We start from the raw sequence: 26,467 nt of genomic DNA, 5'->3' as shown, positions 1-26,467 counted from the left end.
ATCATGAAATAAACTATTGCCCAAATTTCATATTTATAGTTTCAGCGGTTTCGGCTCGGCGATGATGAATCAGTCAGTCTGGCCATGTTATTATATATATATATATATATATATATATTGGTGTGTGTGTGTGAGAGAGAGAGAGAGAGAGGGGGGGGTAGGTGGAATCGACGTCAGAAGAAACAGATACGAAATTGTACTAAATTTTCTACTATAATACTAAATTTTCAGAATACACAGGACTGCTGGAAAATATCCATCAAAAAAAATTTTTTACATACAATATGCGAGTAAATAAATGTACATTAACAAAAAATTAATGAAAATTTCAAATTCATGAAAATTCCGAACGAAAGAAAATGTTAAACAAAGAAAGAAATACAGTAATTCCAACACAGATTCAAATTAAGACCCAATGAAAGAAATAATTCCGAAATTATGAACCAGTGAAAATAATTTGAAGACTAATGAAAATTTAGGGTTGAGAGCAATTAAAAATAAGTAAAATAATATCAGCACCTATGAAAATTCAGAATTAGTGAAAAAAAAATTCAGAATTAATGAATGAAAAAATTCAGAATTAATGAAAAAAATTCAGAATTAATGAATGAAAAAATTCAGAATTAATGAATGAAAAAATTCAGAATTAATGAAAGAAAAAATTCAGAATTAATGAAAGAAAAAATTCAGAATTAATGAAAGAAAAAATTCAGAATTAATGAAAGAAAAAATTCAGAATTAATGAAAGAAAAAATTCAGAATTAATTGAATAATTCCAGAATTGTTGAAAGAAATAATTCCAGAATTGTTGAAAGAAATAATTCTAGAATTGTTGAAAGAAATAATTCTAGAATTGTTGAAAGAAATAATTCTAGAATTAATGAAACAATTATTTCCAGAACCAATGGAAGAAGTGATTCCAGAATTAATTAAAGAAATAATTCTGAATTAATGAAAGAAATAATTCTGAATTACTGAAAGAAATAATTCTGAATTACTGAAAGAAATAATTCTGAATTAATGAAAGAAATAAGTCCAGAATTGTTGAAAGAAAAAAAATCAGAATTGTTGAAAGAAAAAAAAAATCAGAATTGTTGAAAGAAAAAAAATCAGAATTGTTGAAAGAAAAAAATCAGAATTGTTGAAAGAAAAAAAAATCAGAACTCTTGAAAGAAAAAAAAATCAGAATTGTTGAAAGAAAAAAAAATCAGAATTGTTGAAGAAAAAAAAATCAGAATTGTTGAAAGAAAAAAAAATCAGAATTCTTGAAAAAAAAAATCGGAATTGTTGAAAGAAAAAAAAATCAGAATTGTTGAAAGAAAAAAAATCAGAATTGTTGAAGGAAAAAAATCAGAATTGTTGAAAGAAAAAAAATCAGAATTGTTGAAAGAAAAAAAATCAGAATTGTTGAAAGAAAAAAAATCAGAATTGTTGAAAGAAAAAAATTAGAATTGTTGAAGGAAAAAAAATCCGAATTGTTGAAAGAAAAAAAATCCGAATTGTTAAAAGAAAAAAAATCCGAATTGTTAAAAGAAAAAAAAAATCAGAATTGTTGAAAGAAAAAAAAAATCAGAATTGTTGAAAGAAAAAAATCCGAATTGTTGAAAGAAAAAATTCAGAATTAATGAACTAATTCCATAATTTATGAGAGGAATAATTCTAAATGAACGCAAGAAATAATTCCAGAATTTTTAAAAGGAATAATTCCAGAATTTTTAAAAGGAATAATTCCAGAATAAATGGAAGAAAAGATTCGAGAATCAATGAAAGAAATAATTCAAGAATCGATGAGATCTCAGGATTAATAAAAGAAATAATATGAGAATTGAAGAAAGCATTCACAATAATTTTGGCCCAACTGTTCCATTCGGGGTTTTGGGTTCTTTTGGCCCACAACGAGAAACAAAATTTAATTTATTCACCCTGGGCGGCGGAGTTCCCTTTTGCGTAATATAACTTTTCTTGTTTTCTTTAGATGAAGCTCAGATACCGTGTTTAACTTGCAAAAAATTATTGAATAAAAATTGCTATCTACTTTCAAAATCAGAAGTGCCGGACCGTCAGGACCGTCTTAAGGCATGGGCCCACCCGGGCACGGCCCGGGGGCCTCAAGAGAAAAGGGGGCCTGACAAAAATGGGATCTGGTTGAGATTTTCGAAAATTTGCCTGGTAGGGCCTCAGAAAAATCATTTGCGCCGGGGGCCCCCCATGATGCTCTTAAAACGGCCCTGCGAGAAGCTCAGGTATAAAAAACTAAATTCTTCATTCAGCTTAGCTCCTTATAAACTGACCCGAAAGATCAAACTTCCAGTTCGGTTATTTTTTCAAGACCCAATGACATATCCAAAACAAAGAACCTCCAAACAAGCATACGACAGGTAAGATGGTAAAAAGTGAATTTTCCCACACTCCACTTTATAGTAATGTGCTGCCATCTAATCTCTATTTTGAAAGTGACTCTAGTGGTGATCATGAAGTTTAAAGTAAAAAAAACTATATTCTTTATTCCGCTTAGTTCCTTATAAACAAAGCTCATAAACTGAACTGGGAATTTAAACTGAAAGTTCGGTTATTTTATTTGAGCATAAGGAGTCGTCCAAAACAAAGAACCTCTTAATGAGCAGACGACAGACAAGAAGTCGGTTTGTTCGGTTCCTTACAAGCTAAGCTCACAAATAGAACTGGAAGTTCAAACTTCTAGTTCAGTAATTTGTTCGGAACACAAGGAGGCGTCCAAAACAAGTAACCTGGAGAGAAGCAGACGACAGAGGAGTCTTGCATTGAGCTAATATTACTGGAGGAAGCATCCAGAGCCGCCGCGACTGCAGCGACATCGAATGCAAGGAAATCACTTGACTCGGTGAAAACAAAGTTCCCGCCTGGCAATTTTTTCATAGAAATGTACAGTTCGGTCTCTAAATGTTGGATAAAATTATAAAGGTAAAAAAATATTAAATTATTTCTTTCATTAATACTGGAATAATTTCTTTCATCAATTCTTGAGTTTTCCTTCATTAATTCTGGAATTATTTCCTTTTTACTTACTATTTCTTTCATTACTTCTGGAATAATTGCTTTCATCAATTCTGGATTTGTTTCTTTGTTTCTTTCATTAATGCTGGAATTATTTCTTTCATTGATTCTGAAATTATATCTCATTAATTCTGGAATTGTCTCTTTCATTAATTTTGGAATTATCTCTTTTTCATTAATTTTGGAATTATCCCTTTTTCATTAATTTTGGAATTATCTCTTTTTCATTAATTTTGGAATTATCTCTTTTTCATTAATTTTGGAATTATCTCTTTTTCATTAATTTTGGAATTACCTCTTTCCTTCATTCTGGAATTATCTTTCATTAATTTCATTATTACCTCTTTCATTAATTTTATTAATATATCTTTCATTAATGCTGAAATTATCTCTTTCATTATTGCTGAAATTATCTCTTTCATTATTGCTGGAATTATCTCTTTCATTATTGCTGAAATTATCTCTTTCATTAATTCTGGAATTATCACTTTCATTAATTCTGGAATTATCACTTTCATTAATTCTGGAATTATCTCTTTCATTTATTGTTTTAAATTCCTGTGGATGCCATAAGAAAATAACGGGGGATTGTGTGTGTTTTCACCGAGTCACACTTCCGTCGAAAGATGTTGGGGGACACCGTTCTCAGCACTGCCAAGGCGGAGACCGCTGACGTCATACTCTCTCCAGTAATATAAGCTCGATGGAGGCTTGATTTATATACTGTTGGTGCTGCCGGATCACGCTAATTATTATTAATAATTTATGAATTGCGTAAAATTAATTTAAATGTCATTCCCTATCAATGGATCGTGTTTGATTACGATCCAGACAACCAACGCGTTCCTGAAATAATGGAAAAAAAACGAGTGTAATAGAATTCGTTCTTTTCATGAAAACAAAATTTCAAGATTTATGTTCGTAACTCGAAAAGTTCGTAAGTCGGGGAGCAACTACATAAAAAAAATGTTTAGAGTGGGGCCGCAAATATTTTTTTGCATTGGGCCGCGAAATTCTCCTAAGCCCGGACCTGTCTCCGATATTGGAATTTAAATATCCCAGACAATAATGCAGTTAAAAACTTGAAATTTGTTCTTTAGGCTCAGAAAAGAAAGAGCAACAACTGTCCAATTGAAGTTAGAGGACGGGGAAGGGGAGGGATCGTATAAAAATTTACATTTTTTATTTCGTGTACACTGTATTTTCCATCCTCAGAACTCGTACAGGGTGATTTCTGGTCGCATTTTGAGAATTTTGAAAATTAGAACTATACCACCACTTCGACGAACGGTTGATGAGATAAACACTGTAACAACACTCCAAGGAGAAACCATTGAATGTTAGAATGGCCATAATATTACCAATAGGCAGGACCGCGACTAGTGGGGGGAGCAGGTGGGTCTGGTGAACCGGGCGCATTACAAAAGGGTGCGCAAATTTCACCATTGAACCTATCCTTCAGCATTACGTGGGGGGGGGGGGTGCCTAAATGAGTGGTTGCCCCGGATAACCTAGTATCCAGTTGCGGCCCTGCCAGTAGGTATCTTATTTCTGACGAATCACATTGGGTATTTTTTTTTCTTTTAGATACATTCTCAAGTTTGTAATTTACACCTGGTAGCACTTCTTTTACTTCTCTAGATCAAACCACACAGTTGATCTACTAATGACCAGTGCCGTCTTAAGGCATGGGCCTACCCGGGCACGGCCCGGGGGCCTCAAGAGAAAACGGGGCCTCACAAAAATGGGATCTGGTTGAGATTTTCGAAAATTTGCCTGGTAGGGCCTCAGAAAAATCATTTGGCCCGGGGGCCCATAATGCTCTTAAGACGGCCCTTCTAATGACCCACAAAAACCATGTCCTTATTCTGTAGAACTTGCTTTACTGCATGGGCCCCACCTGGGCACTTCTGGCACCGGGGTGTCAATTGACAATTAGATCTGGTTCCGATTTTCAAGAGTAAATATGCAAATAGGTAGGTAGGAATTTTTAGCTAGGTAGTAGTGCCTCTCTTTCAGGAAAAATCGCTTTGTATGTGGGCGTACGATAATGTTAAGACAGCCCTGGGCGTACTTTATGAAAATTGTGAAAAGCTAATCGAAAAACCCAGCAATAATGTGAAGTCTAGTTTGCAATATTATTAGTTTTTCATATTTTGTGACATCCTTTGCGATAACGATCTTCGCCTATACAATCAAGTGTTCTTAAAATTTTAAGATCTTCCATCGGATGATCGATGTTGAAAAAAAATTGCACATTAAAAAAAAAAACTGCCATTTGATGTTCTTTATGTGGTGCCCCTTTAGTACTGATACCCTAAGCACGTGCTTATTTTGCTTAATGGTTAATCCGGCCCTGTATAGGAACTAGGGCCGCAACTAGATGCTTGGTCATCCGGGGCAAGCGAGCATGTTGATGCCCCCCGAGACAACCACCTAATTTCTGTGCGCAAAAGCAAAGCGTTGTGTAGATTGTCTTCACACAACCATTTAAATAATTTGTAGTTGGTAGGATTCACCTTGAAAATGTTGACAAACTTGACCGCTTCACCAAGAACGTTTCGCAAATTTTGAGGCAACGGTTTCGGTGCAAGGATCTGTCTGTGAATGTATAAGTAGCAATAAGCCCATTTAATTTCGGAGCGACTTCTGCCACGCGTGCACGACGGCCTGAGTAGCAGCAACCTTCCTTGGATTTTCCTCCATCTGTTGTGAGCCCAATGCATTTTGAATTCTTGAATTCTTCTTTCAAGTAAATAATGATTAATTGCTTCGAATAAGTCTAACAGTCGCACGACACCTTCAATGGGTGACAAATAAAAAGATTTACTTTAAATTCTCTTTCAAGTACTTAGCAATTACAAGTAGTACAGAATATTGCGCAACGTCGGTACTTCCGTCGACTTGAATAGACAAAAAATTCACAACCTTTGACGTGACTTATGACTGTGCTCTCAACATCGTCTAGCATGTCCTGTATTCTTCGAGACACTATTATTTGACAGAAGTATTAAACTCATTATAAGAGCACTTTCCTCTGCAAACATGCATCTGACAACATCTTTTCACCAATAGTGTGATTTTTTCCTGGTAACCCCAGCCTAATAGCGAGGGTTACTATTTTCGAAACAGAAGGGAGGATGCCTGCGCGCATCTTTGATGACGTAATTATCCCTAACTTACACAACAGATGCCGTCACGTTTTCTGCCAATAAAAAAGAAACCCGTCACTACATCAATTTTTCCCAACTAAAACAGAGCCGCTATATATATGTTCTGGGAATTAAATAAATCTCCGGTTATATATTATGCATAATCACCAGCTATCATAAATACATTTGGTTACCAACCATTTTTATAAGTTCAATAAATTTTGTTTTTCACAGTTATATATCGCTGATTATGCGTAATTCCCAACTCGTATCGGTAAATATGATAAATCGTCAAGAAAACTATTCAAATTTACCGGAAATTTTGCTCAAATTTCAGTCTAGGATGATGGATTCGATCAGTGATGTTGCTTATGTTTAAAAATGTTGATAAATGTGAAAAAAGCTAATATGACAATTAACAACCTTATCGAAACATACGTTATTATTTGGCAACATGTCGTGCACTCTGACTGGCCGAAAACATGGATATCTTTCATGGAGTTGTTTATCTGTTAATATAAATTTCCTTTTCGGCATGATGGGAATATTCATCTTAAATAAAAACATGTTTTTCAACCTTAAAATATTTTACCGGTAAAATTGTATTATTTCTATCTTTGCTAGTTTTAATAGTTATGAATATATCCCAGATTATATGCACTAAAAAATGCCAAAATGTGCACCAAAAAAACCCCTAAAAGAAATGGTTAAAAATTCCAAAATATGTACTGAAATTGAGAAAATATGCATTTGAAAATTAAATACCCACAAAGAAGCAAAAATGTTTTTTAAAATGTATATTTTGAATTTCTCACGGCATGCTCATTGGTAGGGCTCGGATTTTTATGCTTCAAAGATCCCAGCCCTACTCATTAGAAGAAAAAAAAGTTATCATACAAATTATTTCTACGTGTTTTTTATTTGGAAATTTCTAGTTTCTAGTAATGGGTGAGTTGATTACCGTTGTAGTGATGCCAGGGCTAGGGTTAACAATTGTTCCCTTTTTGATGTCATTTTAAGCGTCCTCCTACGTTTCGGAAAATTCGCCCTTTTTTTTGTCCTGTTTTTCAAGTTTCCGGAACAATTTTTCTTCCTTTCTGGGAAAAAGAATTTCCCCACTTTGAAACATATATTTTCTTCATTGATATGAGTGTTTTTCCCCCCACACGCATTCACCAATGCCCGTCCAAATTCCCAGAATTTTTTCTGTTTCTGTTTCTTTTAGCAGTTCTGGAAAAACTATTGCTTGGAAAAATTATTGTTGTGGCCGGTTTTTTGATGGGTCGGAATAGTGACGCCATCTATTGTGCGCCGGACGCTAGACCCGAGGCGGCGCAAATTTCATTCTGAAACCTCTCATTCAACATTACAAGCATCGAAAATGCGCGCTTGCTCCGGGTGAACAATCATCTAGTTGCGGTCCTGATTTTACGTGAGATATGAACACTTGCTTATTATTCATGAGCATTTTTTAAAAGCAATACTCATTGAAGGCGTCTTGGATTTTTGTCTGGGAATTTCGATGGCGTTAGTCAAAGCGTGTAAAAATGTGTGGGAAAAAAGACACGTGTAAACACTTTTACCAATGAAGAGATACATGTTTCAGATTAAAAAAAGCAATTACCCAGAAAAAAAGGGATTCTGTGGAAACCCAAACAGGAGGACAAAAGAACGAATTTTCCGAAACGTAGGAGGACGGTTGGTATAACGTTGTAACCCAACGCTCTACCGTAGCTTTACTGGATCATGCTGTATTTTGCTGCTGCCATCTATACTGAAAATGTTGAACTTCAATCAGATATGAAATTTTTTATTCAGTTACAACTCATCGTACTTTGTAATTAATAGGAACACTTAGGGAAACCATTATAGTAAAATTGAAGCAAATAAATACACAAACGTTCTAAATAAAAATTATTGCTAGATTAAAAGAGAAATTTTTGTTATTAATATCAATAAACAAAATATTATAGAATGTTATAATGTAAAATATAATATTGTTCTAGGCGCCTGATGGAATACATCCATTTGCGTACGCTCCAAACCCCCTTATAACCTAAGATTATAGTTATATTTTGTAAACCCCCTAGAGAAAATTCTGCGTACGCTTATGAATGCATCAGTCTTCGATTCAGAGAATTGCCTGTAGATGCACGCATTACTGTAGCACTGCGTGAAGTGTGGACCAAGGCAGCAACTGGGGGGCTTAAATTTTACCTTTTAACCTATTCTCCAACATTACAAAGGTGGCGGTAAAATGCTTGCCGTGGATGATCAAACATCTAGTCTTACCTACAACATGTTGGGCACAGTGCCGTCTAAACGCGTGGGCCCACCCGTGCAAGAAAAGAGGGCCTCACAAAAATGAGATCCGGTTGAAATTTTCTAGGATTTACCCGGCAGGGCCTCCGAAAAACCACTTGTCCCGGGGGCCCACGATACTCTTAAGACGGCCCTGGTTGGGCATAGACATCGGAATCTGAGGACTCATGGCGTTTGGGACCCTCCCTAATAAACTTTGTAAGAGGACTAAGCCTCCCTTCCCCAAGGAATACATGAATATACAATGCATGCCCTCCATGCGGATGATCCTGAACCTTGTAGAACACATGGGACGTCTAGCAATTATGCCCAAAGGTGGAAAAACCGAACAGAAACGCATTTAATATAGAAAATTCTTCATATAATTATTATTTAAGGAATGCTTTGTACGCTCAGGCCCCTTGCACACGGAGCGGACTCTGGTCCTCATCCGCACGCCTTTTCACACGAGCACATATTTTTGCGGGTGATTTTCGCTCGCATCTTTAGACTCATTTTGTTCTCACCCAGTGAACGCTGTACGTGAATAGCACGTTGTTTTTTGTAGTATTTAATTACTTTTATAAGTTTTATTTAATTATTTAATAATAAAATTGTGAAGTATGGACAAGAAGGTTCCAGCTGTACTAAAAATATTTTATTATAAATTGCCGGCAGAGATTACACACACATGCTAATGTTTTTCACTAAAAGGCTTTTTTCTCAAAACTAAGTTTTCTGTTAGATAAGGAACATTTTTTTCAAACATCAATCATTCAAATGTCTTGATACCCCTGTTGGTCTCTCAACACTATGGTATTACATACCGTAAACTGGGATGACTTTGTGCCAAGGTTCCGACAATGTGCCATTCACGGATTTTAGGACGCAAGCGCTTTCTGGGAGCGTATCAATGAACAATCGGTTTCAAAATTTTTCATGCCGATTCAGGAGTTGTAGGTTGACTCACCGACAGCATTTATTGCACCATCTGCTGCTGTCAGTTGTTGTCTAGGGAATTGTTCAGGTTATAATTTAATTTACTCGAAATTTTTGAAGTGAGCGTAAACCTATCCTGGTGCAGACAGTGTGTGTTTCGTGGACACTAGGTAATTTAATATTTCTATGTAGAAGTTACTAGCGATAAGAAATACCTATTTCAATTGTAAAAATACTGCATTTTTCGGCAGAAATATGGCGCATAAACAAAAAAAATGGGGATTCAGGTGCTGACTTTGTGCCATCTAGTTTTTTCATGGTTTTTGCCCTTTTTTTCAGTAGTTTGTTATTGTCCCAGTAGGTGTGGAAGCTGGGTAGTCGACCCTACCGCAATTATTCAAATGAAACACTTGAAGAGGCTGTTAGTGAGATAAAAAACAAACAGATGCTCACCGTTTTTGATCATATTGTGGAGGCGTGTGTAAGGGCCATGAAGAAAGTTGAGAAATTTTACTCATGGCCTGACGCAGCTGACGAAATTTGGTATAGGGGGTGCCGAATGAAAATCAAGAAACCTTGACTTATTATTTGTTGGCAGGGACAACAACTTCGTAGTGGACTCGAAGAAATGAATGTTATATTTATCGTGTTATTTTCTAAGAAGAGCCTTATATTTTCGAGTTTTAAGTCGTCTTTATTTTTGTTAACCTCGGCTTCATTCGCGGCTGAAGATGTCTGCCTTCTCGCAAGTGTGGACCCAGAAGAAAGCTATGGGAACGACCGCCCCTCCTAAGAGCCGAATAATACGGGAAAATTTGTCTGTCCAGTAAAATACGGGACGATCAAAGTAACTCACACAATTCACCCATTCCCGTCACATCTTCCTGGATCTGCACCTGACGTCAACGAGCCCGTCATTCAGGGGGCTTTTGAAAATACACTAAAAATGGTATATATATATATATATATATATATATACACAAATATATATACATTGAGTACATGTGCTTTGCCCCCCACCCTAGAAAATGGTTGGCCCCCCTCCCCCTGGAAAAAGTTGAAATGACGGCCCTGTACGTCAAGCTTGTTTCTGTGTAATGCTTGTTATATTGCCGTTATATCTGCTATAAATTTTTCAAACTATGCGGGAAGCCTAATGATTGAATAAATGTACCGTTGTGTAGGCCTGTTGCTCTCTGTGACGAAAACTTTTTGGCGGAGATATCGGTCCTGCATTCGCGCCTCGAAGTTGGAACCACGTTAAACCAACTTCAACAGACCAACCACCGGGGTGACTGTAGGGTTTGAACCCATATCATAGGTCTCCGGACATAAGAATTTTTCTCGGGAGGGGCATCTAGCTAAAAATACCTGCCTATCAATTTGCGTACTTACTCTCGAATATACTTAAACACAGATCTAATTTTCATAAGATTCCCCGTGCCTGGCCACGGTAGGCTCACGGGTTAAGAGTAAGCCTAGTTCCATAGAAAAAGGAAGCGAATCTAAAAACTGCAGATTTTAATGAGTCGTTAGTGAATCAACTGTGTAGGTTGATTTACCGTAAAAGTAAAAGAAATCCTTACCAGCTGTAGACTGCAAACGGACTCAAAAAATCCCTTCCTAAGAAAGGTACAGCTAAAACTGGTCCGGAACTTTGCCACTGGACTTATCCCGTTGCCGAGATCTCTTCCAGCCCAGCTGAAACTGGGCAACAAAATTCCAAAAATTTTCTGCTTTTGAGATGGAAAATATAGTAATTTCCTAATTAATTCAATGTGCTGAATACGAATATATAATATATTTAAAAAATATCGTAATTTCGCGATATACATTAAACAGTTTCATTCAACCGCCTCACAATGGCTGAAAAAAGTGCAGGCATCATTTCAGCTCAAAGGGAGGCAAAAGGTCCTGTTTTGGAATATAATTTTTAAAAAATGGAATGAGATTGAACATTCTGCAACCAATTACGTGGGAAAAGAAAAAAACACATTGTCCCGTTTTACCAATACTCGAATATGTGGTCACCGTATTTGCAAACGGGACGTTTTTCGGATATAGTTACCATTCGGTTATTGTTATCAGTAAACCCCGAGTTACGATGCGATCTCAATAAGTGCCTTGACTGTATATACTAAAAACTACAAATTGTCTGCATCTCGGATTTCTGTATATTTGATTTATCTTCATCGAAAAAAACGAGGCATTTCTCTGAGAATTTTCAAAAGAAAAATATTTGGGACGCGGAACAAATAAGTGACGAAATAAGTGTCGTTATATCCGAGGTCGTTGCGTTTTCATCGACGTTATAAACAAGATTCATTGAAGTTATTCTTCATAGGAATCAGCTGGGGCACTGGATATTGACGTTATAGTGCAGATGTCGTTACAAAAGAGTTTAAAAACACATTTTTACTTCTGCTAACTACCCTACTTAAAACTTACCAAAAAATTTCCTCCAGGTCGAAAATAATTCGGATATAACATATAGAGGTAGGTGTCCTGTAAATGCTAATTTGGCCTTCATCTCATGACAGGAAAGGAGGGACCGCGCATAAAAATTCAGATTGTTCATCTGTTGTGTTGTTGCACACTGTATTTTCACTCTCAAAACTGGTGCAGAGTAATTTTTGTACATTTTTTAAATTGTATATGAATATATAAAGGCTGCATTAGCACTTACACGACACCCTTTATAAACATATAAAAAAAAATCTAATTACTTAAAAGTATTTCATTGTATAGACGCGACGTATTTTGACGTTTTCCCGACAAGAAAAAGACACGGGAATTTTTGTTTTAGTAAAAACTTCACTGTAAGGATATTTGTACATTTTGGTCCCGAAATAACAGTATTTTAGAGCCATCTGGTGATGAAAAAGTTATGGTTTTGTAAGAATTATTTGCAAATTGTAATAAAATCCATAAAAATTCCTTTCTTTCGTAGATTTTGTCGATAAAATAGAATAAAACATTGTTTCTGAATTGTATAAAAAAACTACAAAAATTTTATTGATTCAAATGTTTGTGAGTTATTGTTTTATATATAAAATGCATGTAATAGTTTTAAATGTATGGTTCTTACTTGGTACCTAAACATATTTATTGGCTTTAGTAGTGCTGGCCATGTTTGTAGTTAAGATGGCTCGAGGAATTATTAGGTTTAATTCCATAGTTATTTGCAAGGCGGCCGCAGTTCCCGGGCCAGGCCCAGTTTTTCTAGATTTCCCGACTTTTCACGTATTTTCAACGAAGCCAACTTGCCATTTTTATTCTTCATTTTATTCATCAGAGCAACAGATAAAATTATCTTTCAACTCAGAAATTACACTACGACTACAAATAAGAATATTCATCGCACATATTTGTCATGTTTTTTTTATTTTAATTCACTGTAATTTGAAGTGGCGCTTTATTTCCCGCGATTAGCGACTTTTCTGTGGTTTTAGCATGATTTGGCAACTTTCCTTGGTTTTTGCATCATTTTTTTTTTTTTTTTTTGGCGAAATTAGCAATGTCCCGAATTTCAAAGCCCAATTTCCCGCATTTTTCAAGAGCAAATATGGTCAGCCTGATTATTGAGTTTTTTTTTTTTTTTTTTTTTAATTTTACTTGCCATAAGAGGCCGTTCAAGTATTACGTCAGCAAATTTTTTGCAATTTTTGACCCCGTTCCCCCTTGTCAGCAAAACTCTGGACCCCCCCCCCCCCCCCACTGTCGACAAAATTTCGTCAGCTCTGCTCCTTACCTCCTAACGCATATTGGTGGGATAAGAAACGTACACGGAAGGGGGGCATAGGAGACTCGTACGTCCCCCCGCCCCCCGAGATGAAAAAAATAATTACATTTTCAAAGCAAAAAATTTTTTCAAAAAAAAATTAAAATTTTAAAAGCAAATACCTTTATATGTGTTATTATAATCAATTTCTGTTAATTTCAACGCTACTCGAAGGGTCAGAACTCAAAAAATTTCTCTTTAAGAAATTCATTGCGACCCACCCTTTAAGTTATACATGGTAAACCCTTGACCCGCAGACCAAATGTGGCCCTGAAGGTTATCTGATGTGGCTTACCGCCTCAAACCTAATTTTGTAAAAATGAACTAAGCGGCACATTTACAAATCGTTTTAATGACCCGTGGCACAATTCCAGAGCATTTAAGTGGCCCGTGGCACATTTTCAGATCACTGAAGTAGGCCTCAAAGATCACTTCCACATTCAAAGATCACTTAAGTAACCCGCGACACAGTTCCAGAACACGTAAGCGATCCGTGGCACAGTTTTAGATCACGTAAGCGGCTCCCAGTGCGGTTCTACATCACTCAAGGTACCCGCGGAACATTCCCAGATTACTTAATTGATCCGTGGCATAATTACGGATCACTTGAGTGATGCGTGGCACAGTTCCAGAGCACTTAAGCGGCCCCGACACATTTCCAGAGCACTTGAAGGATCCGTGAAACATTTAGAGATCACTAAATTAGCTCTGTAGGGGACTTATCAATAGGGAGAATGTTAGTTCAGGTGCCCAATAACTATCGCAAGGTGTTTTTTTTTTTCGTTTTTGGCGCACCGAATAAGGTGCCTTTAAGAACATTTCATATCTTCATAAAGGATGGTTGATGGCGTAAGCATCATCCAAACCCCCTCCCCCCTCCCTTGTCAGCAAATCGGAAACCCCCTCCCCCATCGATGCTGACTTAATACTTGAATGGCCCCTTAAATGTTTACTTACGAATTTCGTTAGTTTAGAGAGAGAGAGAGTTACGACCTTCTTTTTTTTTTACATTTCTTCGTAAATGGTAAACACATTCTTCTGGAAAATTTTCAACCAATTGGAACTCGGACGTGTGGGGGGGGGGGGATTCCTCCTGCGGTAATCTAAGCTGAATTGGTTATTCCCATTTGTTGCTTATATTTTTGTCTGCATCTAGCACCGGCGCTTATCGTGCTACCGTTCCAATGCCATCCATGGTTTTTCACTGCGCCGATCACTAAGCAATACATAGAGGCGAGTGCTGCCATTCGAATTTTCCGAAATTTTGTTGATGCAACCACGACAGCTAGGGTTTTGTTCATCCTCGAGCGGATCCTGCGAAACACCTCGAATTCCATTCGCATTCGTTAGTTTTTTTGCGACTGTGAGGGACTCGTACATCGGCAAAGTTATTTTATGATCGCCCTGTATATATGAAGTTAAAAGACGTTTGTAAAATGCGTTTTATTTTCTATTTTTAGGCATCGAATTTAATGCACACTATAAATGGATACGCTTTCGGTAATCTTGAAGGAATCGAGTTTTGCGTCGGTGACCGGGTCAGTTGGCATTTGGTTGGCATGGGCGATGTCGTCGATGTTCATACTGCGAGCTTTGAAGGCCATGTCGTACAATGGAATGGTCATAAGTAAGACGATTTTTTAGTAACTCATAAAGCCGGGGCCGCACGCAATCATGTCCAGCCGAATACGTTCCAAGATTGGTCTCATGGGCGAGTGGCGTGGTGGTAAGGTGCTCGTCTACTACGTGAAAGATGCCGGCAGGTTCGAACGAGGGAAGAATATAGATAACAAGATATTTTAGACGTGCTTAGGCGTCCACCGATAGATGATGCCTTCATTTTTAACCCAACACCTTAACGGCAATTAATTGCGTATAGCGATATGTCCGGAGTTGGTGTGTGGTGAGATAGTAGTGTGGCCGTTCCACCATCAGTAATCATCAAATGTTCGAAGCTAGAAGGAATTCGAAGGCTGTTCGAAGAGAACGACCGGGACCTTCCACCCCCCCCCCCTCCTTCCTTCATCCCAAGGCAGAGATACCTCCATAGGTCAAAGAACGACAAGAAGCACAACATGGAGGGTTTTCTGGAAGCAAATATATTCGCCAAGGAACATTAGGCCATTCTTGGCAAGAATGTAGCCAGCTGGTGCTTCATAGCAGCACGGGGAGGCAAATATTGGAAGCAAATACCTGCGAATGACTGTTTAACCAGACTGGACACGATTGTAACCCAAGCTTAATGGATCCCCACCAGCCGCACCAAAAAGGTTTTTTTAGGTGTGACTAGTGCAGTTCGGGTGATTTTAAGCGTCGATTTTAAGTAGCCCCACCCCAAAACTGGTTTTTGAGCTGCGGGTGTGGGCCCGGCTGAAGAATTTCGATTTTTTTCATGAACATAATCTAGTCATTATCCATTAAATACTGTCCGTCTTCAACTTGATGATCATCTAATTAAAATCAATAATCAATTTCAGAACCGATGACGTCAACCTGTTTGCCGCGAAATTCACTACAGCCTATATGGTGGCCAGAAGGCCTGGGGTCTGGCCTATACGCTGTGAAGTCGGGTCACATGCTCATTGTAAGAAATAGTTTTTTTTCAAATAAATTTTGATTATAATTTTTCTTTTTTAGTTATTTATTAATTATTACTTTTTCCTTTTTTTTCCAGCTGGAATGGAAGCATTCTTCAGGGTGAGGAACTGCCCTAATTCACGTGAACAAAATGGCGACGCTCTGAACGGCAGGATCAGAGAAATCCACATCGGAATCGACGAGATCGAATGGGATTACGCACCATCAGGGATTAATTTCCTCAATGGTCAGAAACTCGTCGATGACCCGTAAGGATAAAAATTCGCATTAATTAATCGATTTAGGAGAGCCGAATTGTTTCAGATTGCCCCTTCCCCCCAATTGGGGGGGGGGCTACATTTCTATACAGGGTGTACCAAATGTTTTGCATGGTGGATATCTCCACAACCGTTGACTTTAGAAACATACTTTCAATTGACGTTTTCTCAAATGACGTGCTGTTAATTAACAAATGTTTCGACTGACGTTGCATTTGCGTAACATTTTGTTGAAAAAAAAATTTTCAATTAATTTTTATTCAAATTTTTGTATGAAATTAAAAGGTTTGACGAGTGCCATAGGATTTTTTAATATATTTTTACAAAAAATTAAATTTTGGCTTTACAAAAATGAAATTTTTTGAAAATTTTATTTTGATTTTCTATCTGGATCCCCCCCCCCCCCCGATGACTATGTGAACAGAAATATAATTTTTTTCATCATCTGATACATGAGGTTTTCCAATATCGTAATCATTATTTATCTTAATTAAATTAATTTCATTAACTTATATTAATTAGAAAATTTATTAATTGTAAATTTACATTAATTACAAAGAAAAACCTTCTAAATTAATGGCAAATTTGTTGAAACTTCTCAAGTATGTTATTTAAGTAACCAGTCATCACATATTAAAAAATTGTGCAATTTGGTCACGAATTTGAGGAGCGGTCAAAAATGGGTTGGAATGTCTTAGATTTTTTTCAGGGGGGTGGGGGGGGGGTCGTATAATCGAGAAAATAGGAAAATAGCTTTCTATGTAGTAGCCAGCACCTCGTTGGGCATTTTGCCTGTTGTGGCGTTGTATTTGTATTTGTAGTAGACCCTGTGTGTGATGAAACTCGAATTAGTGAAATGTAAACGCAGCTGTTTAAAATAAATTGCATAGTTTTAATTAAATGCAATATTAACCATGGGCGGGAATTGGGGAGATTGCCCCTCCCCTCCCAGCGTCAAAGATGGAGTCTACTAATCTAATGTATACGCGTATATATGAATTGACATCATCATCGTGCCCCCCCCCCCACCACCACCCAGACTTTCACGTCAATCGCCGCCTATGATATTAACGGAAATGTTTGACTTCTCAGCACTTTTCGCTAATGATTGGGGGGGGGGGGGGGGGTGTGGTCCACAAACTGAAAAAAACGTAATTTCAAAATTCCCGGTTTTAAAAATTCTTGTCAAAAAATATAATTGCTAAATTAATTATATTTGTGCACAGTTCCTAAAAATGGCAACTTTTGAGCCAATGAAATTTGCCAACACAGTAATAACTAGAGCCCGGATTACAGGCAAATGCATATGTGCATATGCATTTGCATATTTTGGCCTTTTTTTTAGTATTAATGCATATAAATGCATAAAATCAAAGAATTTTCTGTATAAATGCATGTTTTTGAAGGTTTATTTAAGCCCACTCATTTTTTTTAAAATAATTTTTCAAATAAATACAGTTCATAACATAACGGTCATAACGGTTTCTTTTCCCGCAGGTGAAATTTAGTGAATTAATACATATTTATAAAAGTAATATTTTACGAATGCTAACTGTTTTATTGTAAGGCTATTTTTCTAGAGGCATGTCAAAATGTTAAATTTGTATTTAGAAATGGTGTCGAAATTCTTTTGTTACTGGTATTTTCGTTATTGAGCAGCTACAACAAACTGAAAATTAAAAAATATGTAGAAGTTATTTGCATATGCGGTACATATATATTATAAGGGGATATTTTTTGCAAATGAATTATTGCAATTATTGCAATTTGCAATTGCAAATGCACTAAGAAATAGAAGAAAATAGAAATAGAAGAAATAGGAAAAAACACATCTGCTTTTTTATTGCATGGTGTTTTTTTTTAATTTATATTTTCTCATTTTTTGTACGTTTCGGACTTTTTGACTTTTTCAAGATTTCTAGTGCTATTCTGGGTTGTTTAATATATATTTTGGCATTTTGAGTGCACATTATGTATTTTAAGTGCTTATTTTTGCATTTTCAAGCGCATATTTTTGCATTTCTAAGAGCATATTTTCAGAGCATGTTTTGACACTTTTTTAGTGCATATAATCCGGGCTCTAGTGATAACATAAGCGGAGATAGACTTGGAAGTCTGGGGGGGGGGGAGCACGGTCATTATTGCTGGGGGGCACGATGATGATGATGTTAATTCATATATACCTATATACATTAAATCAGTCGACTCCACCTTTGAAGCTGGGCCCCCCCCCCCCCGTATCTCCACCCATGAGTGATAAGTTGCGAAATAATAGCACAGTACGTGTCTACTGTGCTATGATTTCGCAACTTTGGTAGTCTTCCGATAACCCGTTAGTTATCCCGTCCAGTTATTTCAGTATCCGGCATTTTTACGGGAGTTCTCTTCGAGCATAGAAGAAAGAGGAAAGCATATTTGTGCGCAGAAGTTTACATTATTTTTAAATGGGTTTTTTTCACTTAACTTCCAGTAATCCAGCGATTTTGGTAATCCAGTGAAACCTTTCTACAACGATACTCGATGTAGCGATGAATCCCTTTACAACGATATTTTTTTCAAATCTTGTTTGAAATTGCCTGTAGTCTAATGTTAAACTTCTCTCGATACTACGATATCCTTTACTACGATCTTCGCCTGCATGGTATTGTTACACCGAGGATTCGCTGTATTTGAAAGTATGTTTCTAAAACACACGGTTGTAGAGATATCTGCTGTGCGAACGATTTGGAACCAGCCTGTAGTAATAATATGAGTTTCTATGTTCCCCTTTTGACGTGCACTTTTTTGTATCATCAGGGACGCTTCAAAGTACTTCACCCGTGGCCTACATAGCATCGGAGGAGTGTACCGCAAAGCAGTGTATAGAGAGTACACGGACAGTACGTTCTTGACGCGGAAGGAACGGGGTCCGGATGACATTCACCTGGCCCTTTTGGGACCTACAATTCGGGTCGAGGTCGGAGATATCGTCAAGGTGACCCTAAAAAATAGGGCATCGTATCCTTACTCCATACATACCCACGGTGCCTATTACCTACGATCTGGTGAGTAAGTCTCGAATGTATTATAGAAATAATTCATCTCTCACACACACAAATATAATACAGTATCAACCAGAGTGTTTGACCTAGAGTGCCCGATATTGTTAAGAATTCAACGGTACATTCGGGGCCGTAGTGTTCCTTTTCGGGGCGCCGTGGCAGACTTTTCCTTGGGGGGCCACCTCTCGGAAGGGTTATTATTATGCAAAAAAAATTTAAATTTTTGAGAAGCCCCCATTCGGCTGGGGCCCAGGGACAGCGCCCCGGTTGCGCCAGCATAGTTACGGCCCTAGGTACATTTCAACATTCCCGTAAAACATGGAAAATTATCAATTTTGCTGACTGAGCTTCCTAAAAAAATTATTATTATTACAAGAAATATAAAAGTTAACATTTTTATACAGCCTCAAATCAAAACATTGTCAATGCAATTTGATCCTCTATCGGCGAAAGCAGTTTATCCTGCAAAAAATTGAATGAAACAAATTTTCATTCATTTTTCACATTCCGTTCGCAAATTTTCATTTCTGCAGCCCTAAAATTTTCCGATACAGAAACTGTTTCTTTTGTATGGAAATGCTCAAAATCAAGAATTTCAATCACCGATAATTAGGGCCATTCAAGTATTACGTCTACCGCTTAGGGCGAACGTAGACAAATCATCCCCCCCCCCCGATCACCATGCGCAACCTCGGTGAACCACATCCCCCCCCCCGTTCGTAGAGTATGCATCCGCTTAAGTACGGGAGTCCAGCAAATCACTCAAGGACCACGCATGTGAACACACTGACACAAAATCGTTTAGCCGACCCCCTCCTCCCCCTTACAAGTGAGACAAGACATAAGGGGGGGAGGCATCTGTTGATGTCTCAGAATTCCATTAAGAAAGGAGGTCTTTTGAGGACGTATCAATCAGGGAAATGTTAGTTCAGGTACCCAATACCAGGTACCAAACTTTTCTCGTTTTCCGCATTTTTAGTGAAGATGCATTATAACAACATTTCATATTGTCATAAAGGGTGGATGATGACGTAAGCATCAGCCAAATTTATCCGTCATCATAAGTCAGCAAATCCGGAAACCTCCCCTCCCCCATCGATTCAGACTTAATACTTGAATGACCCCTTTCCGTAAATTTTATTCTCAGAGTGTTGAATTATTTCGGTATATAATTCAGAGAGATACGAATATTTCTTTAACTGACATTTTCGCTTCCTTTTGTCGGGAAAATAAAGCTACCACGGAACAGTATTTTAGACCAATTTCAATATTTTACTTGAATTTTGGAAGCTCTCAGTTTCGGATACTTTTGATTGAACCCTCCCTCCGTATACTTAAAATATCGAGGATTATTTCAGTAACGCGCCATTTTTAATTATTTAAACACTTTTTTTTTTAAATTTCCGTGGAGTAAATTGCCCCATAAATTCTTGATGTCCTATAAATTTGGAAATACACTCATGTCCATAAATTACGGATAATTCAGAATCACACGGAAATCGAAATCTAAAGTAAAAATTTCACCTGTAGAATTATCACACACATCTGCAAGAATGATATGCAAATTTCAGGAAGCCACCAGATGATGCCGATAGTACGTCACAATGACGAGAGTGTAAGAGGGGGGTATATAAGGAATGGTAGCAAAGAAGTAAAATTGTTCACAAGAGTTCTGTAAGGTGCTCAGTGCCATAAGCGAATAGTTATGACACAGAGGACGCACGTGGATGATTTTTTACGTGGTAGAATTATCGGCCGCCTGGAATGTGGGCGTACTCAGATGGAAGTATCCGAGGAACTTGGAATTGCCCAAAGTGTCATCTCTAGGCTTTGGCAACGATTCCAAGATAACGGAAATGTCAGTAGACGTTACAGTACAGGTCGCCCCCGAGTTACAACACCGAATGAAGACCTGTATTTGGCAGTAACTGCCAAAAGAAGCAGACGGAGCACATCATCCGACCTGTCTCGTCAGCTATCTGCAGCCACGGGTACCACAGTTTCAAGGCAAACCGTGTACAGACGTTTGGGAGATATTGGTCTATATGCTCGCAGGCCTGTCAGATGTGTTCCGCTCACGGCAACTCACTGTCGGCAGCGATTAGCCTGGAGTAGAGAACATGCAATGTGGACATCGTCACAGTGGGCTTGTGTGATGTTTTCCGACGAGTCCAGGTTTAGCTTGCAGTCTGATTCCCGTCGGACTTTCATATGGAGAACGCCAGGTACCCGTTACCACCAAGACAACATCATTGAACGACACCGTTACGGTGGTGCAGCATTGCTCGTTTGGGGTGGAATTATACTGGGTTCCAGAACAGATCTGCATGTTCAAACCGGAACCATGAAAGCCCAAATTTATCGGGACATCATTCTGGAACAACATGTACGGTTTGTTTAGGGGTGCCATGCGCGCAGAATTTGTGTTTATGGATGACAACGCCCGTCCTCACCGAGCAAACATCGTAAACGAATGCCTTGAATCTGAGGATATAACCCGTATGGAATGGCCAGCATTCTCACCTGACTTGAATCCGATAGAGCATGTGTGGGGCATGCTTGGCCGACGAGTTGCAGCCCGTAAACCACCTCCTACATGTGTACCGGAACTTCGGAGAGCATTGCTTGCTGAGTGGAGTGATCTTCCCCAAGATCAGATCGATAATTTATACTCTGTATTTCATCGCATGGGAGACATACAATGTATTAACCATCATACCAACCATGTAATAGTAAGTTTTTGTAAAGGAGATATTTTTTACAATTGCCCCAGGGAGCAAAAATCGTAGTTTTTATGAATGGTATCATACATACACCATCGTTTTTGTCCTTTATCTTTTGTTTAATAAATGGGCTTTATGAATAAGTAACGTTTGTTTTGTTTCTGAACCTTTATTTGCCGGAGCTGGCATTATCCTTAATTTATGGACATGAGTGTATATGCACTTCGTAAACAAATCTGCGTGCTTTCTGAGTCATTTCAATGGCGCGGCGTAAATGGAACTCCTAAACCCACAATGGTTAAGTTTTGCGTATTACTTAAATTCATTTTCCCTGAAATGAGTCTATACTTTTTGGATAATAAAATATACCACTCGATCCTGTCATAGGTTTCAATCGGAATCGGTAAACTCCGATATTTACTCAACTTGCACGGACATCGATTCCATCGGGCTCATCAATCACAATCCCATGTCCAAAAAAAGACGATCTTTAAAATCTATAAAAGTATTCCGGCTTCCATATTGTCAGCTGTCACTGCCATTGACACGTTCTTTGCCGAATGGCACATCCTAGAACTAATAAAAATAATCCAACAGAGAAAATATTTGCTGCGAGTGACATATCTGGAACCTTCTATTTTGTTCCTATTTCTTTTTCCTCAAAACATATTTGACTCGTATATTATACATCACAGATTCCTGACACTTGCCCGTTTCCCACCACGTATATCGAAGAACATTCTTTATTTCATCACAAAATAGAAAAACACGTATTAACATGAAAAATAAATTATTGAAATTTATTTTCTTTTTGACGTCATCATAGATATTGTGAAATTTTCCAAGAGGAAATTTTCTTGTTATTTTAATATGTGATTACCATCCGTAAGGAGATGTGAAGAAATCTCATAACCTTGAGTGATTGTTTAGGCTTATTTTCGAACGATGACAATTTGGCGAAGAATCGCTATTAAGAAGTATTGATGAGAGTTTTGTGTCTAAAAACCTGTATTAAATTATTGTTTTTTTCGACCCTTTTACAACTACGACCGGTAAAAGTAGTTGAACAATAGCAGCGGACCGGAAAAAGTTCGATAAATGGGAGAATTATTTTGATAAATAAATGGGAGAAATATTTGAATAGATAAATTAGAGGAATAATTTGCGTACCGGCAAAAATAAATGGGGGAGATATCTTCGTAAATAAGTGAAAGAAATATCTAAGTAAATATGTATAGGAGAAATAATTTAATAAATAAATGGGAAATATATTTCCTAAATAAATGGAAGAAACTATTAATAAATGAATCGGAGAAATATTTTATCAAAAAATTGGATAAATAATTTGCGGACAGGCAAAAGTAAGTAAAGGAGGAAATAATTTGAAAACTGGCAAAAAATTAATAAAATGCAGAAATTAATTACGGACCAGCACAAATCAATAAATGAGAGACCTAATTTGCGGAGCGTCAAAAATAAGGAAATGAGAAAAATAACTTGTGGACCGTAAAGACTAAAGAAGTGAGAGAAATTATTTGTGGACCAGCAAAAATAATTGAACGGAAGTATTAATTTACTCATTGGCAAAAAAAATAAATAAATGCAGAAGTATTTCAATAAACAAATGGGATAAATATTTTAATAAATGAATGGGAGAAATATTTTGATAAATAAATGGGAGAAATAATTTGCTTATCGGTAAAAAATAAATTGATGGGAGAAATAATTTTCAGACCGGTAAAAACAAATAAATTGAAGAACTAATTTGAGGAATCAGAAAAAATAAATTAATGGGGGAACTAACTGCGGAAAGGAAAAAAATGTATGGGAGAAATAATTTGCGGCCTGAATGAAAAACATATAAGGAGAAATAATTTGAGGCCCGGATGAAAACATATCAGTAGGAGAAATAATTTGCGACCGATGAAAGCGTATAGGGAGGAGAAATAATTTGAGGCCTGAAATGAAAAACATAAGTAGGAGAAATAATTTATGGCCTGGATGAAAACCATATCAGAAGGGGAAATAACTTGAGGCCTGGATGAAAAACATGTAAGTAGGAGAAATAATTTGCGGTCTCGAAATGAAAAACATAAAAGTAGGAGAAACAATTTGCGAGCTGGATGAAAAACATAATAAGAGAAATAACTTGCGGCCTCGATGAAAAACACATAAGTAGGAGAAATAGTGTGAGGCTTGGAATGAAAAACATAAGTAGGAGAAATAATTTGCGGTCTCGAAATGAAAAACATAAAAGTAGGAGAAATAATTTGCGGATCAAAAAAATAAATAAGTAGGAAAAATAATTCATAGACCTGAAAAAAATAAGTACCAGAAATATAATCTGCGGATCGTGTGCGGTTCAGAAAAATATGGACGTACCAATATCGAAATAAATATGTTTAAAATTCGATGTGTGGTGTAAATCAAATTTTGTTCACATACACGTGATACTTTGATCGATCATAGGTCCGGTCGGGGCGAACGAAACAAAGACGGTTTACTGGACGATCCGCAGTGAATATGGTCCAAGCGAGCTGGACGGTGACTGTCTACCCTGGAGATATTTCTCAGATGAAGATTTCAGGAGAGACGCTTACGACGGGCTTAATGGAATCTTATTAGTCTGTCGACCAGGGTCCTTGGATCAAAATAGTCATCAAGTTAGTTTTTTTCACTCCACATTTTCTCATAAATTTAAATATAAATTACGTATGATACATATTTGTGAAATTTTGCAATTTTTTTTTTTTTTTTTTTGTATATTTGTTTCTTTTCACAGCGAAATGTAGACAGAGAATTTTCACTTCTGTTTTCCGCCGTAGATGAAAATGTAGCTCATTACTTAGACGACAGTGTACTTGCTTACACTGGAGATCCCTATGGTGTTGACTTTTATGACAGAAATTTTACGACTGCTAACAGGAGATATTGTGAGTATCTGTGTGTCCGTTTTCCGATCCTTAGAATTGGTGATCACTTATCAAGTAGTTTCGTGTGACATTCCCATGACTTTAAGCTGAGGGTGAATTAATCACTTCAAGTACAGGTTTTTGGCGACAAATTTGGATTAGCTCCATTTGGTGAAACCTTGCTGGTAACCTTGCCCTAATCTAACCACACGTTAGAAAAAGGAAGAATGAGAAAAGAAAAATATATAGTAAGAAAAAGTACAATAGAAAAGGTAGATAAGAGAGTTTTTTAAGTGCTTTTTCACCCTAACCCTACGTGTTTTCTTTCGCTCTTACATGTATATAGCAGAAATATACAATATATGTGTGGAAAAAGAAATCATTAACAGTATTATAGAAAGAAAGGATGGAAAGAAAGAGCAACTTCGTAGATAAGGTTACTAAGGGATCGCATGTCTTTTAACATTTTTAAAAGTTCTCGAAAACTATGTTATACAAATACAACGCCACAACAGGCAAAATGCCCAACGAGGTGGCTGAGAAAAAGATGCCCATAAAAATATGGATGTCATATATTTCAAAAATATAGCAACCCAATCAAAAATACAATTAACAAAAATTGTAAACAATATATACGCATGATAAAATATTATACAATGCCCATAAAGAATACTTATGGTTGTCTTATTCTAAGTATGGATAGCTTCTCGATTTACCCCAACATGTTTATCGTATTTCTTTTTAAACGTGTCAATTTTGTTAGAATTTACTACCTCCGGGGGTAAGCTATTCCATTTATTAACAACCCTATTAGAGAAAAATTCCCTGCGTCCAAATTCTCACCATAGCCTTGCATTGTCCCTCACCAATCAATACTGGTGTCCCCTTGTAAAAGCAGTCGATTGGCGGTGTACTAAAATGTTCTATAGTAGAAATATCTTTTTAAAAATACTACTATTTAAACGTATAAATGGGGCAAGAGTAGTTTAATAAATAAATTGGAGTAATAATTTGATTACCGGCAAAAGTAAGTAAATTGGGGAAAATTTGATTACTGACAAAAAAATAAATAAGTAGGAGAAATAATTTACGTACCAGCACAAATCATTGATTGGGAGAGAACTAATTTGCGCACCGGCAAGAAATAAATAAATGGAGAAATATTTCAATAAACAAATGGGAGATTTGATAAATGAACGGGAGAAATATTTTCATAAATAAGATGGGAGAGATTTATTTTGCGGACAATGGTAAAAAGTAAGTTGATGTTGATTTATTCCAAAATGTTTTACACGTATTTTCCATTGTTTGCGCTATATTATACGTAGAACAATGCAGTGTTTTAAATATCTCCAACACTTATTATTATTATTTTTTTTGCAAATTTTCGCACATTAAGGAAAATAATGCATTATTCGCTCTCATGATCAAGTAGCCTGAATTCAATATAATTCAATAAAAGATTAATTCAAAATAAGGAAGACTGTTCAGTTCGTATAATGATTGAAAAGATTTAGATTTCATTGACTCAATCTCATTTTGAAATTTAGTTTGGAATTCAAGCTTTTGAAAGTTGAAGAAAAAGTGTTTTTTTTTAACTAAAGTATTTATGAATGGACCTCCAATATTTTGCCTCATTTATGAACTGAACAATTTCTTTTATATTGAGTCAATTTTCATTAAATTATATTGATTTCATGTCATTTTATATTATCATATGCACATAGTGA

General features: G+C 36.7%; 1 protein-coding gene across 1 annotated transcript in view; it reads left to right on the top strand.

Moving 5' to 3' along the window:
- Mco1 (Multicopper oxidase 1) overlaps window positions 1-26,467 on the top strand; it is a 67,663-nt gene that overhangs the window by 19,772 nt on the left and 21,424 nt on the right. Inside the window, exons 5-10 of the mRNA XM_089234311.1 lie at window positions 14,667-14,833; window positions 15,684-15,790; window positions 15,881-16,052; window positions 18,858-19,105; window positions 24,295-24,488; window positions 24,608-24,758. Coding sequence (XP_089090437.1) covers window positions 14,667-14,833; window positions 15,684-15,790; window positions 15,881-16,052; window positions 18,858-19,105; window positions 24,295-24,488; window positions 24,608-24,758 — 1,039 coding nt within the window. The remainder of the gene's footprint in view (window positions 1-14,666; window positions 14,834-15,683; window positions 15,791-15,880; window positions 16,053-18,857; window positions 19,106-24,294; window positions 24,489-24,607; window positions 24,759-26,467) is intronic.

Source organism: Pholcus phalangioides, unplaced genomic scaffold (assembly GCF_987345545.1).
Source record: "Pholcus phalangioides strain wild (caught in Gottingen) unplaced genomic scaffold, Ppha-v1.0 ptg000008l_1, whole genome shotgun sequence".
In the NCBI taxonomy this organism is placed as follows: Eukaryota; Metazoa; Arthropoda; class Arachnida; order Araneae; family Pholcidae; genus Pholcus; species Pholcus phalangioides.
The sequence above is the reverse complement of the archived record's forward strand: the minus strand, read 5'-3'. Positions and strand labels throughout refer to the sequence as shown.